Source organism: Morone saxatilis, unplaced genomic scaffold (genome assembly GCF_004916995.1).
Source record: "Morone saxatilis isolate NCDOM2014 unplaced genomic scaffold, NCSU_SB_2.0 Contig19, whole genome shotgun sequence".
Lineage (NCBI taxonomy): Eukaryota > Metazoa > Chordata > Actinopteri > Moronidae > Morone > Morone saxatilis.
This window is the reverse complement of record NW_023339751.1, coordinates 8,447,436-8,461,468: the sequence shown is the minus strand read 5'-3', so window position 1 is coordinate 8,461,468 and position 14,033 is coordinate 8,447,436. Positions and strand designations below refer to the sequence as shown.

The 14,033-nt window shown below is 39.1% G+C and overlaps 1 protein-coding gene across 3 annotated transcripts in view; it reads left to right on the top strand.

Annotated features, from left to right (window-relative positions):
• Nucleotides 1-14,033, top strand: part of adgrb3 (adhesion G protein-coupled receptor B3) — a 111,457-nt gene that overhangs the window by 92,422 nt on the left and 5,002 nt on the right. For 2 of the 3 annotated variants that reach the window (XM_035663834.1, XM_035663832.1), the window contains 8 exons: nt 7,366-7,516; nt 9,264-9,333; nt 9,730-9,796; nt 11,135-11,238; nt 11,583-11,681; nt 12,025-12,196; nt 12,435-12,530; nt 13,369-13,408. In XM_035663834.1, the coding sequence (XP_035519727.1) occupies nt 7,366-7,516; nt 9,264-9,333; nt 9,730-9,796; nt 11,135-11,238; nt 11,583-11,681; nt 12,025-12,196; nt 12,435-12,530; nt 13,369-13,408 (799 nt within the window). The remainder of the gene's footprint in view (nt 1-7,365; nt 7,517-9,263; nt 9,334-9,729; nt 9,797-11,134; nt 11,239-11,582; nt 11,682-12,024; nt 12,197-12,434; nt 12,531-13,368; nt 13,409-14,033) is intronic. The other variant, XM_035663833.1, reaches the window with a different exon arrangement.

The window sequence follows — 14,033 nt, the reverse complement described above, 5'->3', positions numbered from 1 at the left end:
TAAAAGTGTGAGGCCATAAAGAAAACTAAAAAGAAAATGAACAAAAAAGGACAGTCGGTTCACTTTGAGATGAAATACTGATGCTTGTTTTATTGCTATGGTTCAAACGTGTAGCGCTGCAGTCAGAATAGTTTGGCAGTTAAGGACATTCAACAGTGTAGGAGAAGGAAGGCAGACATGATGAACACCAGATGCATGTCGCACCGGTCAATCGAAGACTAATGAAATTATTGTGATGCTGCCCCTGAAAGGATCCTATAATGGTGACAATAAAAGCGTAGCTTAAAAGTTGTGTTGGAGGATAAAAGCAGCTCTTGTACTTAGATTTGCTGTGCAGTGTGCATTACTGAAATGACTCGAAGCCATCACAGACGGATATGAAACGGTTTTTTGTTCAGATGTCAATGAGAGCTGAAGTTCAAATCGAGTCAGCAGGATCCAAAAGGACAACTGCTATAGTTAAAGAAGGACTGCATCCAATAAATATGTATCACTTCCCTTCTCCGGCTTTGTAACTGGCCAGTAAACAAGTGGCTAATGTAAAAGATTGTTTGGCAAACAGTAGTTTGGATTTACAAGCTGCCCACACAGATGCCCTTCTCAGTCATTTGGCAGCACTACAGAATGACACATTGTCCATTTTATTGTGTAACCATATTCTCACTATACCTTTACCTTTTGAAAGGAACACTGTTCATTATGTCCCACTTTTTCTACTCATTAATCCATTCTGGTCAGTTTTTTGGCACATTAACAACCAGTGTTTTAGTATTTGGACATTATTTACGTGGCAGCAGTCACAGATTTTATTAGAGTTCAAGTGAACATGTATAACAGAGCCAAAATATCTTTTAAAGAGCATGCAAAAATGTATGTCTGTGGGTTATTCCACCGGTAGAAAGCCATTTGCTGGTACTGTTCAGCAAAGCTAATTACAGTGTGCTTACATGTATGACTTATTCTGGGAGCAGATGGGCCTACCAGCAGTTGGGGGCTCATATTGGACCAGACCCTGCTCATAAATCAAAATGCTTCCTCCCATTACATTGCCTATGTTCAATGAAAATTGAATCATGAATAATGAATGTATGAACGAAAAGAAAAAACGTCTGAAGCATGTTTTGTAAACGTACAATGTCTGTATCCTGGTGACATTACAGATGACAAAATGTTCTAACTGTAACCATTCATAAGAAACTGAATTGGTTCATATTATGCAGACCACTTTAATTGCATAGAATAACAAAAACAGCATCAAAACATGATAAGTTCATCTGTTTCCTTGCTGGCCCTTACATCTGGCACACAGTAGTAGCCAAGACTATGAATGCACAAAGCTTTAGGGCATTTTTAAAGCTGAGCTGATTTGAAGCCTTGTCAGATTTAATCAGGGCTCCAGTCATCTCCTGTCTTGATTATGAGGACCACCACTTAACATGGAATACTCACTCGGCATGCTCCTAATAAGATATCTGTCTCTGAAATCTACAAAGAGATTAGGTGGTTTTCAGAAAATCCACTGACATACTAAAGATGTCATTGCAGTGTCTCAGCGTGATTCGACAAACCACCTTGACTGACTCACAGGGTGCCAAATGAAAGCAACACTGACTAATTTATTTGTAATTGGCCAAATAAATGGGCCCTTGTGTATTTATTCTGCACATTAAAGCTCCACAAATCAATACTTTATTATTAACAATGGATCAATGACTATGTAACGTTTCACATTTCTCAGTTCTGTTGAGTGTTTGAGCCTCTTTCAGCCCATTGTTTTGGTTCTACGGTTTCGTTTCACTCTCATGGCTTTAGTCAACCATTCTTCCAGCATAGGCAGCAGGCAGCTGTTTTCAACTGTATTGGACTTACATTCATCAGGTGGCCAGAAACACAACTTCAAATAACTGCTAATATTGCTAATATCTTTTGGATGTGCAATTAGGCAACTTTCTGCTAACAAATTAGCTTTTCAAGCAAGCATTTGTTGCTCTGCCCAGTTAATGCAGGTTAATGATTCATTTCTGCACTTTTAAAGGCTTAAAATAGTATAGTAGTTTTAGTAGTTTAGTTATAGTAGTATAGTTTTTTTTTGTTTTTTTTAATCTGGTCTTTGTGTGCAGTACAATATGAACATAAAAAGTCATATTACATTATATGAATTTCTAATGTGGATGTACAAAGAGCATAAAGAGCACTAGATTACGTAACATAAACATAAAAAGGAAAAACGTAATTCATTTTAATTATACTGTAAGATTTTCACATAGCTAAACCAGAATATTTGTTTCTCACAGCCTCAAGAAACCAAGTTTTAAGGTTTAATTGGACACCTCGAAACCAAACCAGTTCCTCAGAGGCTCATCATCAACAATACTAAAATACATTGTTCAGTCAAGTTAGAAATTTGTCTTGTCTGTCGCCTTAAAGCTGTGGATAAAACTTCCCTCACAATTTATTGCTATCACCCCTTTGTTTTGTCTTGACTGTGTCTTTCCTGTTGTAATAATATTTGAGAAATATCTTGTCTGTTTGATCAGACATACTGTAGAACCCAATGTTTGAGTGGTAGGCTAGCAAGAGGAGAAAACATAGCCCCTGTGTGGGTTTAATTGCCATGCTGCCTGACACTGCCTCACTTGTTTTTCCTCCATCTCTTGTAAGAAGTGCATATAATTGGCTCCACTGTTTGTGGATTCAGACTTGCTCATCGTCTAATAGAAATCATCTCTTTGGTGTGGAGGTGTCCTCTGGGAGCAAGAAGACAGTGAGTCACCTTTGCCTGCCTGTGCTTTTCCTTTGTCCTCTGTCTCTGCTCATCTTGGTTTATGGAAGGAAAACAAAAAGAAGTAGACACTGTTGGTTAGAAATAAAGAGCGTTGTTGGAGTTACAGATGATGTTCCTGTAAAATTCTCATCCTAAAATGAGTCAAAATGTTTTATACATTAAGTGAGTGGAGGTCAAGGTATCCAGGGTCTACTGTGTGTCAACCCGTTCTGTCATTATTAAGAGAAGACAGTAAAAACTAGTTGGCCTCTATAAAATGACAAAAAATAGCTTTTTAACATGTCATAAAGTCACATCTGGTCAGTAGCATTGTGAGCTGGGAGTTCTTCAGCTTTGTACAACTTTTTGCTTTTGATTTCTCTGCACCTCAACCTCCTGATGCATCAGGAGATTGAAAAATGATCACCTTTTTGTTTCAACGCTGCATATCATATATCCACACAGATGGCATATAAAAACTGGTATCTTGTCAAAAATTGTATAATTATGAAGAGCTTGACACATTTTCCATTAGAAATAAATATATTCTATAATTCTCATGGCATTAGGAAATTCAGCTCTCCATATGTTTGCAACATTATTTGGCAAACTAGTCTACATGAGCACTTTGATGAGTTTAAGTAAATGAAGAATTAAATCTTCTTTTAAGTTGGTATGAAAAGGTTTAAAGAAAATAATCAATCAATGTTCATACAAGACATGAAATATAAAACAGGCATGCTCAAGGTCATACATATATACTGTATATTATATACGCAATAACTGCTGTATGCACATTTGAGCTATAGTATTATTTTTAGTACACAAAGCTTGACCTCCCATATAGTGAGGTGCAGGGAAGAGGGATTTAATTTATCCCTGCTTTGCAGTCGAAGGTTAAACATTGTAACTAAAGACAAAATCAACGTACAGTTCGGTCCTACTGCATACATGCTTGGTAGCAGCTTTTTAACAGCAGGAATCCTCTGGTGAGGTCCAGGGGAATAATTGTATGCATTGTTTAGAGCCTTGAGAGTGTTACGTATTGAAATAAAGTGGGCAGAAGTGTCATAAGTATGAACTTAGTCCAGGTTGGTGTGAGGTACATCCACAGAACAGGAAATAGAAGTAGCCATTTTCTGGCTGTAGTGGTAAAGTCGATGCATTTCGCTTTTTCCGTGCGGTTCAACAACACTTTGCCACCACCACTTTGTTGTTTGGAGTTTTTAATGTCCTCCACCCAAGCACCTACTGTATAAAGCAGTGGGGCACTTGTTGCTTGATTCAAACGGAGGGTGCTTCAGTCAAAATAACAACCAGCCTCCTCCTCCCACACTAATTCACAATGGTTGGGAAGATAAAGTTATGTTATAATGTTATAAGGTCTGGTTCAGATTGTTTTTCATATTTTAAATAATGTTATAGGTTTTTCGCAGAACTATACCATAGATACAGTCTAAATGATGTGCTTCTACCCCAGAAAGCTGCTACTTAGATCTCTTTAGGTGTTTTTTCCAGCGATACTGAAAATATGTATTAAAAAGTTGCACTGTTCACTGGACTGAAAGTTTACTTTAAATAATGAATGAATGGTGATTGGCAAATAAAAATGCCCGGAGCATATGAGGAAAATAATTTAATCACCAAGTAAACATTAGTTTAATCCAATTACCAAGAGGGTGTTCTCTGCCTCACTATAAGTAAAACTGAAACCCCTTTTTATGTTTTACTTCCACAATATTTCACTACTCTTTGTTTTGATTTTTCATTTCAAGCGTGTAACAGTTAATGGCAATGAGGTTTTCAATATTTGAGAGAACATCGAGGCCCGGCCCAGACCTTTTAGTCAGAGTTTAGTCATGCTACATTAAAAAATTCGGCTTGACGTGTTCCGCGTCAGCCTCTACTCTTATCTTCATGTCTATCAGCTCTGCAAGGTTTTAATGTGGTCCCCTCCTCGGTTCCTCTGTTTCCATGGATACTGACACAGTGCGCTCAGCATCTCCCGGCATTTGCCTTTCTAAAGGGCAGTGTGAACTCTAGTTTTTCAACCTTGTTTTTGTATGAATGCCTACGTCCAACCGGACCTTTCATGGTGTTCTCATACTGTATTTTTCTATCTTTTCAATGATTCATCTGGTTTTATTTTGGAGGACTAATGAGGCTGGATCGTATAGGCACCCAAGTGAAGCGTGAAACATAACGGTTGTATGTGACCTGTTTCCAGGAAACAAGACAGGCTCTATTTTCAGCACCTTGGACAGCACATGAGCAACAGCAACACTAGAATTAGCTTGAGATGTAACTAGAGGCAGAATAGCTACTGTGCAGTATATACTGGTTTCTCCAAACCCTACTCTTTCCTTCAGCATCAGTAGGTTTTATGTTTTTACTTAAATATAAGAATTTCCTCATTGATTTGCCATGTTTACCCAATAATAATCATACACAGCAGAGTGGTATGCTAACATACAGGTCAGTACATTGTTATGGAAAGGCAGAAATACACAGTATGTACAGTAGGTATAGCGCAGTATATGTTACTTCTTACTCAAAGCACAAACTTTTACTAATTTCTGCAAAAGCAGCTGTTCACACTTGTTAATTTAAGATAAGATGAGATAAGATAAGATTGACTTTATGGATCCCACACTGGGGAAATTCACTTGCTAAAGCAGCTCTCAATACAGCACAACACAATAGATAGGGAAATACACATAAATAATAATAAAAAAATTAAAGTAGAATAGAAAAATACAAAATAAATACAAAATACAAAAAAATAAGAATAAGAGTTATATGTACATTATGTACACTTGGAACATTGCACAGGTCACAGCAGGAGGTAGTGGCACGGTGTAGAAATAAATATAATTGCACAGGACAAAAAAATATATACAGGAGAATAGTTAAGGAAATATAGGCTGTAAATATAGGGCAATCAATATGCAGTACAGGTATAATATAGTCTCACATCCTTAAAAGAATGGTGTTTTGCTGTTAACATTGGACACCATTCTTATGTCTTATGTAAATGAAACTATTTCCTAAAACACTGTTTACCCCCAGTTTATAAAGCTATTCTGATCTGCTGATAAAAACACTAAATGTCAAAGCTGACTCTCACACTACATCATAAAGAGTTTGGCAGATACAGGTACATGTTAAAAAGCTGGGATTTTTAGCACTTAAGTATCAGGAAATGTGTTTGTTCTCCAAAAGAGCACACCGCTGATCTTGTTAACGTTCTAACAGTTAGAATCTGCCAGAACTGACTCACATTTGCTAACTCAACTCTCACCATTTATGTCGCCACAATAGCATAAAATATTTCCCCAGGAGATCTTTTTCTGCAACCAGGATTGGCCAGTGGTGAAATTAGTTCATGATCCATGAGTCATATGTTGCGGGAAGTGAATATTTTATTTAAAATGTAGGTTTGACATTGCTGTTCGTGTACCATGTTGTTGCCTGTTTGCGCCTATATATATACTAAATATAGTATATATTAAATGTTCTGTATCTTATAGAGGTGTGTTTTTAAAGTGAACCTACACACTGCACATGAATTTTGATAAATATTTCCTATCCGAATCCACATTTACATAATTAACATCCCTCGTGAGTGTAGGTAAACAGAATTTCCCTCTCTTCATGCATGGGGTAATGCAGGATTATTGTATGAACCCCATGAACACTACAGGAGATGGATGGATTTAGTGTGGTTTTCTCAGTGGGGATGTAAAGTGTATGGGAGATCGCACAGTGTGGTGTGGACGCCCTGGGATGAGATGATACACTTCAATCTTTCCCTCTTTGTACAGCATCGTTTAGATTACCACAGCTTCACACTGCAAACAATCTGAACTGAAAAAAAGCTTAATCTCCTCTCACTCACAAATGTCAGCATGCAGTGACAAGATTCCTAAGGATACTTCTTTATTTCTAATCCTCTTCTAAACAACCCCATTTGGAGATGCCTCTCTGGAACAAAGATGGACAAGCTAATGAAGCTGAAAAGTGCTGTTACGTTGTCAAGCCTCGAACGCAATCTGCTGCCTCACACACGTGCATTCTGAATCATATGAGCAGTGTTGTGGTTTGTTCCCCTCCTCGCGGTGTAAAACAGTTGACCTTGGCTCACATGCCTCCAGGTGGGATCCCCAGCATACTAATGAGGGTTAGTGCAGAAGAATGCCACGCCATGGTTTTCTGTGTCAGCTAGCCTGGCTCTGATCTTTACTACAATTGCCACCTCTGTTGCTGCACTTTAAACCGAAGCTTTGTTTCACTCGCTGCACATGATGGTATTTCAGTGGATGCTCTAGACAGGCAAATACTGTCGGTGCTTCAAGAATAGTTCAGGGAAATGAAGAAATATCGATATAATCAATATGTATCCGCAGAGAGCCTCTTGCCTTACAGGACTCTGTACTTGTCGAATCTGATGGAGTCTACATTTGTTTTTATTATGCAGCTCTATTGTGTTACAGCTGCACCTGCATTTTGATTTCAGCTAAAGGTAATGGTAAGCTGCATTTCTGTAAGCGTTTCAGTCAATGAATATATCTCTTTCTGACTATTTCTTCTTTTATCAATAGGGTGTCTGCGTCATGACGACAGCCTTTCTACACTTCTTCTTCCTGGCATCGTTCTGCTGGGTCCTCACAGAGGCCTGGCAGTCCTACATGGCAGTGACAGGGAAGGTTCGGACCAGGCTCATCCGCAAGCGCTTTCTGTGTCTGGGCTGGGGTAAGTAAGCTGCATGTTTCATTATCTCTCATTATACCTCGCTGCTGCCGTTTTCTCTCAAGGTCTCTGGCCAAGGTGTCTTTCCGAGTAACTGTACGTCTTTTTTTTTCATTTGCTGTCCTCATCCTCTCTGTGGGGCAGCCAGATCTTCATCCTATCAGCCTCTTTGTTGTGATGCTTTTGTGCTCCAGTCAAGCTCTCTGAGGGCTGGGTAAATGGACTGGCCTTGAGCAGTGGGTGGATGGGGGGTGGGGGGGGGGCCAGACTGGTGCGGCTCTCCCAAAGCAGGCTACAATGACCTTATGTCTGATAATGAGAGTGTGAGCTGAGATTTTCACTGCAGCAGAGTACATTTCATCCAAGACCCTCAGAAATACAGTTAAGGAGAATGAAATGTTTGCAAAGGTAAAATGTTTTGAATGTATACACAGATACAGGTAGCAGCCGATGTAATGTATTTATTATCCATATTGCGACAGATTTTAATCAGTCTGGGTCTCAGATAATTAAGTTTGTCCTACCTCCCACACTGTGAATATCACATTACAAAAAAAAATAGAATAATGAATAATTATACACATCTGTCCATAAACACAGGCAATCAAAACATTTGTATTACAATTTGAAACATTTGGACTTTTTCTTCATTTGATAAATGTCATCTGAATCCTCATCCAAAGGGTTCTTTCTTACAGACGACTAGAAATCTCTCCTTTAAAAAAAAAATCAATTTGATTATGAAAGAGCCCACACTCATTCTTCTTGTTACCTAGCAACAAACAAGGCTCTCTTAGTCATTGCAGTGCCACTGCTTGCTGCAAAAAAATGGACAAAGGCTGTTCTACAATCACATGGATTTCCAAAAACAAAAACGCCATTACAGGCAATTTGATGATAAATAAGACAGTCAGGGTCTTGTTGAATGACAATAAAAATGCATTATATAATCTGGACGCTGTTTTTTTACATTATGACTTGAAAATAAAACTACCCCAGTCCTCTTCAGATTACCACCTGCATTCACACAGAAGACAACAACATTTTCACACTGATTTCTGAAAGGACGTGCAGCACACGGTACCTGTTGTCTCTTAATTCAGCCTGTTTGAAGTGCAGCGTCTCCACCAGGCTGTTGCCTGTGCGGTGATTCATGACATGCTTGTGTACACTCGGCACTCTTTACCTCTTCAGCACTGCAGAGAGGCACTGGATGGCCACAGGGTCTTCGCCTCGTGCCTCCAGGAAACTGATTACATCAATAGCACCTGCCTGCGCTGCACCGAGAGAAAAAAGCGTTAATATTCTGAGCACACAGTAGTAAGGACCGAATCCATTACACCAATCTATAATGAGGAGCCATACTGCAAAATCCCTTTCATATAAAAGGTGTGGAGGGCGGGGGGAATTTCTTACAGTACAGTGATGAAATTTCACTACATGGTTTTCTGGACTCGATGCCCTGCTGCCATTTTGTATTAGCACGGTACGGTCTGTTCTCCTCTGCCACTTAATGGAATACTGCACAGTATGTTGATTGAAATATTGAAATGCATAGTTGATTATATACTCTCAGATGATTGTATAGTCTCATACTATAGCTTCTAACAGAGGGAATCTAGCTGCACTTTGTTTAATGACTGCAAGGCATAGAGGCTGACTTTTTCTGCAATGAAGTTGGCTTAAGCTCCCTGTTCTGACAAGCAACTAGAGCTGCTCGAATAACTATCGATTGTTTTCTCTTTTTAAGGATTACCAGCTTTAGTGGTTGCTGTTTCAATGGGATTCACCAAAACAAAAGGCTATGGGACACCCTTGTAGTAAGTTTTTCTTATTTATCTGTATGCATTACTCAGGACACACGCAGTAGATTCGTGGTAACACTTAGTAGTGATGATTAAGTGCTTCTGTCTTGGCTTACTTATCTTAAATAGTGCCATAAACAAGGTCCCCTGAACCCAATCAAATATCAAAATAGCGCAGCAAGACCCCAATTTCCTGTGAGTTGTATCCCTGCTGGATACCAAACGCATAAACACTGCTTAAAATCTCTTTAGCATTTTATTATCTTGTGAAACTTTGGAAACAGAGTTAAAGCATATGGCACTTCTCCCCTGACAATTGAGGGAAATACAATTGTATGCTGGTGTGCGCCATTAACTTGGATGTTAATGTCTTGGTGGGATTTAACTGTTTTTTCCTGCTTTTCCCTGCAGCTGTTGGCTGTCTTTGGAGGGTGGGCTCCTGTATGCCTTTGTTGGACCTGCAGCTGCTGTTGTTCTGGTATGTTTCAGCCATCAGATGTCCAGTTTTAACTTTTAGTTTTTACTAAAAAAAAACAAAAACAAAAAAAAAAAGCCAGTGCCTGAGGCATCAGAAAAATGTGCAGGTGTTTATCCTGCAAGTACTGTATTGATCGTTCTGTACAGTATGTTATATACAGTTTAAGCAAAATCAGAGGAAATCCATATTAATGCACAAAACTTTGCTTAGCTTATAAATAATCATGACAATAGTACATTTTGCTGAACACAAACCATAGTGTAGTTTTATTGATGGCGCAGTATCGATGTGGTAAAACTGCACTGTGTTGAAACTCGACAAAATCATGCTATGAAAATGGCTAACAGGATGAACACACTCTGGTTTCAAAGTCAAAGTAATGAGCGTCCCATCAGGCAATGCGCTCAAGTAATTCCCTTTCATTTACCATAATGGTGCTCCATGTAGCTTTGAGGTTATAAACTATTTATGCATTAGATTTGTTCAAAATCTAATATGCTGGGGATTTTAATCATTTTGTATTTACATTGTTGTACAGAGAAAATTACACAAAGAATGTGATTATGCAAATCACTAAGTCTGTGTCAGAGGGACAGAGGAGAGCAAAGACTGAGTCATATTCTTCATTGTCAAACCTCTGTTCTGTGGAGGGATTGGAAATAAAGTGATTTCTTATATTTCTTTTAAAAAGTGACTAAACGTCTTAGTTCAACTTGAAGTCGCGATGTGCTGTGGTTTTCATTTGTGATGAATCTCTGAGGAACACAAGCTAATCTCTGCAAATGGCAGAAACAAGCCTGAGCAGTGAGAATGAATCCCATAATGCAGTTACCACTGTATTGATATTGTAACATCATAATAAAATGTCCCACAATGACACAGCTTGTTGAATAAAAACTTTCCCAAATGTATTTGTATAAATACTTAATGAGCTCTTTATCTCAGCAAGAGGGATTTGAAATAGATTGTAGCCGAATGTTTTAGAGAGTTTTCTACCTAGCTTCTGTGAATCTCCCTCTGTTTTCTATTAGCCTAGGCGCTGCTAATAATAAGAGAAGGTGCCTTTGAGAAGACAAGTGTTTCTTGTCAAGCAGATCTTTTCTTACAGTTGAGTATCCAGGGCATGCCTCATCCATTGGCTGAAATGTCACAGAGATGAGCAAACAATAGAAGCTATAGGTCAAAGCTCAGCGCAGATGGAAAAGGAAACGCCTGCAGGATAATGGCCTTAAATCATCGGCAACCGATGTGCTGTAGAATGTCAAACTGTGAAATTAAAGATATGTTTAACATTGCTTTTGAAATCATCTAATATTCCTTCCCTCTTCCTATTGACAGGTCAACATGGTGATTGGTATCTTGGTGTTTAATAAACTAGTGTCCAGAGATGGCATACTGGACAAGAAGCTGAAGCATCGAGCAGGGTATGACAGCACATCCTTGTTAGTACCTCCATTTTTCTTCTTAACATTTTCTTCTTTCTTAACTTGATGCAAAAAAAATGATATAAATATGCTTTGATTTTCTTATACATATGGAGATTTAGACCTCCTTTTCTTGCTGTTGAAAAGGAAATTAGAGGCATAAACATAAAGAGGTCAGATCTCTCTCGGGAGCGACATGGCTTCGTATTTCTTTGGCAGAATCAGTCCAAGATGAAAATCATTTAAAAACGCCCACACATTGGCTGCTTCTGCTGTTGCTAATATGACAGGGGGGAGAATTTAAAGTCGGGGTAGTGGCTGTTGGCGTTGTTTGTCATGCTGTTGTCTCTTATGTCCCACAGACAGATGAGTGAGCCCCATACAGGATTAACTCTCAAGTGTGCCAAATGTGGTGTTGTATCAACAACTGCTTTATCAGCAACTACAGCTAGCAATGCAATGTAAGTGCCTGTCAGTGTCTCTGAATCAATAAGACGATGCTACAGGGAGTCTCTGCATGTACGGCGGGTCCACCTCTACAATATAGAGCATACTGCAGCGTAAACTGATGTTCCAATTACACCCGCAGAACATCAGATCAGTATAGCGGCCTTTTACTGTAAACATGCGATGTTACAGGCTTATTTTACGTCACTACTAGCATGCACATTCAAGCCCTGCTGTTACTATGGAGTAAAAAGGCCCTGATGGAGATGCTGCCTTTCACTCCAGACCTTATCGCGTTATCGACATCCATTTGCTTGCTTTTGTTTCCTCTACACAATCCTTCCTTCCTCCTCTCAGGGCGTCCCTGTGGAGTTCCTGTGTCGTCCTACCTCTGCTGGCTTTGACCTGGATGTCTGCAGTGCTCGCCATGACAGACAAGCGCTCCATCCTCTTTCAAATCCTCTTTGCTGTCTTTGACTCACTCCAGGGTTTTGTCATTGTGATGGTGCACTGTATCCTACGGAGAGAGGTAGAGGACACTTTAAAGTCATCTTTCTTGCACCCATAGTCTTAGTCTAAGTCTAAGATCACTTAAATATATAAGCTGTTTGTCTTTATTTCTTATTTCAAATGTTGCAGGGAATAGATTTGCTCAATCACAGATTCAATTGGAGATGATTTAACTTTCAATGGCCTATTTTTTTTAAACATGATTGTATTGTGCAGTATTGTGGACATGATTAAAAACTGAATCTCTCTGTCTTTAGGTCCAAGATGCTTTCAGATGTCGGCTCAGAAATTGCCAAGACCCAATCAGTGGTGATGCAACCGGAACCTTCCCTAATGGGCATGCTCAGATAATGGTAGGCACAGTTACCCCCCTGTTATCTGTAACCATTAGATCCTCTATAATTTCAGCAGACCCAATGTTCCCTGGTTATTTATAATACATATGCAAAGCCCCTTGTTCTCCATTGACCTTAATTTAACTTGTGTTCTTCATGCTGTTTTCTTTTTCTATTCTTTGTTATTCAGTTTAATATGGCCTCTAAAACATGAGGCATTGTTTCCCATAGGTTTGTAATTTTCCACACAACGCTCTTTGCGAAGCAGCAATTACATGCAGGGTGGACACTTGGCCCTCTGATAAATGGCATTGGTTCCCTTTGGTTTTCTTAGGCCCTAAGCGCAATCCTTTATTTCTGTTTGATTGAACTTACTGTCTATGTTTGCTATGCATCCCTCTCATTTCCTCTCACAGGGTAATAGAGGACTGTTCCCCTGCCTGACCTTTCGAATGGGACACCAGTCTCTTCATCTAGCACGACCCCGCCACTGGCACATCATAGCAATGATATGCCATTAGTATTCTAATACCCCTCGGAGTGAAATAGTTTTCACGATAGCAGAATGGTGTCAGGGCCCCCTGGTTCAATACAGTCATTAGCAGAGAGCACAAAATACTTCCCAGCTGCTGCAGTTGCATTTTTTCCAAAGATGTTTTATTGATATATTGTTAGGATGAAGCAGAGAACAAAATGACTGCTTTGCATTTTTCCAAAGCATTAGGAAATAGTAAAAAATATATATTATTGATCATAATCTTGTGGCCGAACATTACAAATGGCTTTGTATATATGCAGTATACAGTAGAATTATTTCTTTAGCAATACTGACCATTTGACTGTCTTCTACCCACAGACGGACTTTGAGAAAGATGTGGACATCGCCTGCCGATCAGGTAAAGAACAGATGGTCTCTTTTTAACAAGACTCTCCTTGCCTGGCATGTTAAAAACCCCAAAAGAGGTTAGACGGTAAAAAATAGCTGAGGTTACATAACAACCAACAATCCCCACAGGAGTTTTTTCACAGTTACCAAAACGCTGACTTTAATCTGAGAACAAAACAGTATAAAGAGAGCTGTTGGATATTCACTTAACATTTCGGGTTTACTGCAATAAATGTGAATAACAACAGCTTTTCCCATCGTCTGCCAGTCGCACGTCGTAATTATGTTTTTCATTAACATGTCGACGCTGTCATAGAATAGGTGCGTAGGTGCTTTGTGTCTCATTTTGGGATGATTTTCTTCCTCAGCTCAAACTAATGGGAAAAATATTCCTAAATCTAGTTCTTCTGCACTTTTGAGCCACAGTAATTGTTGCTAGACAAGTGTATGATTTAGTAAAACTATTGTAACTAAATGTTCCTAAGAGATGCACAGTTTATCCTGCATGTAACTAGTGGTGGCAACTAGCACTAGCCTGGAGGCTCCTCTCTCTATGGTTTCTTCCAAACCAATAAAGAACACATCCTAAAATGGATCTGCAGGGAATAACCAAGCTGACCATTATTCAGGTCTGA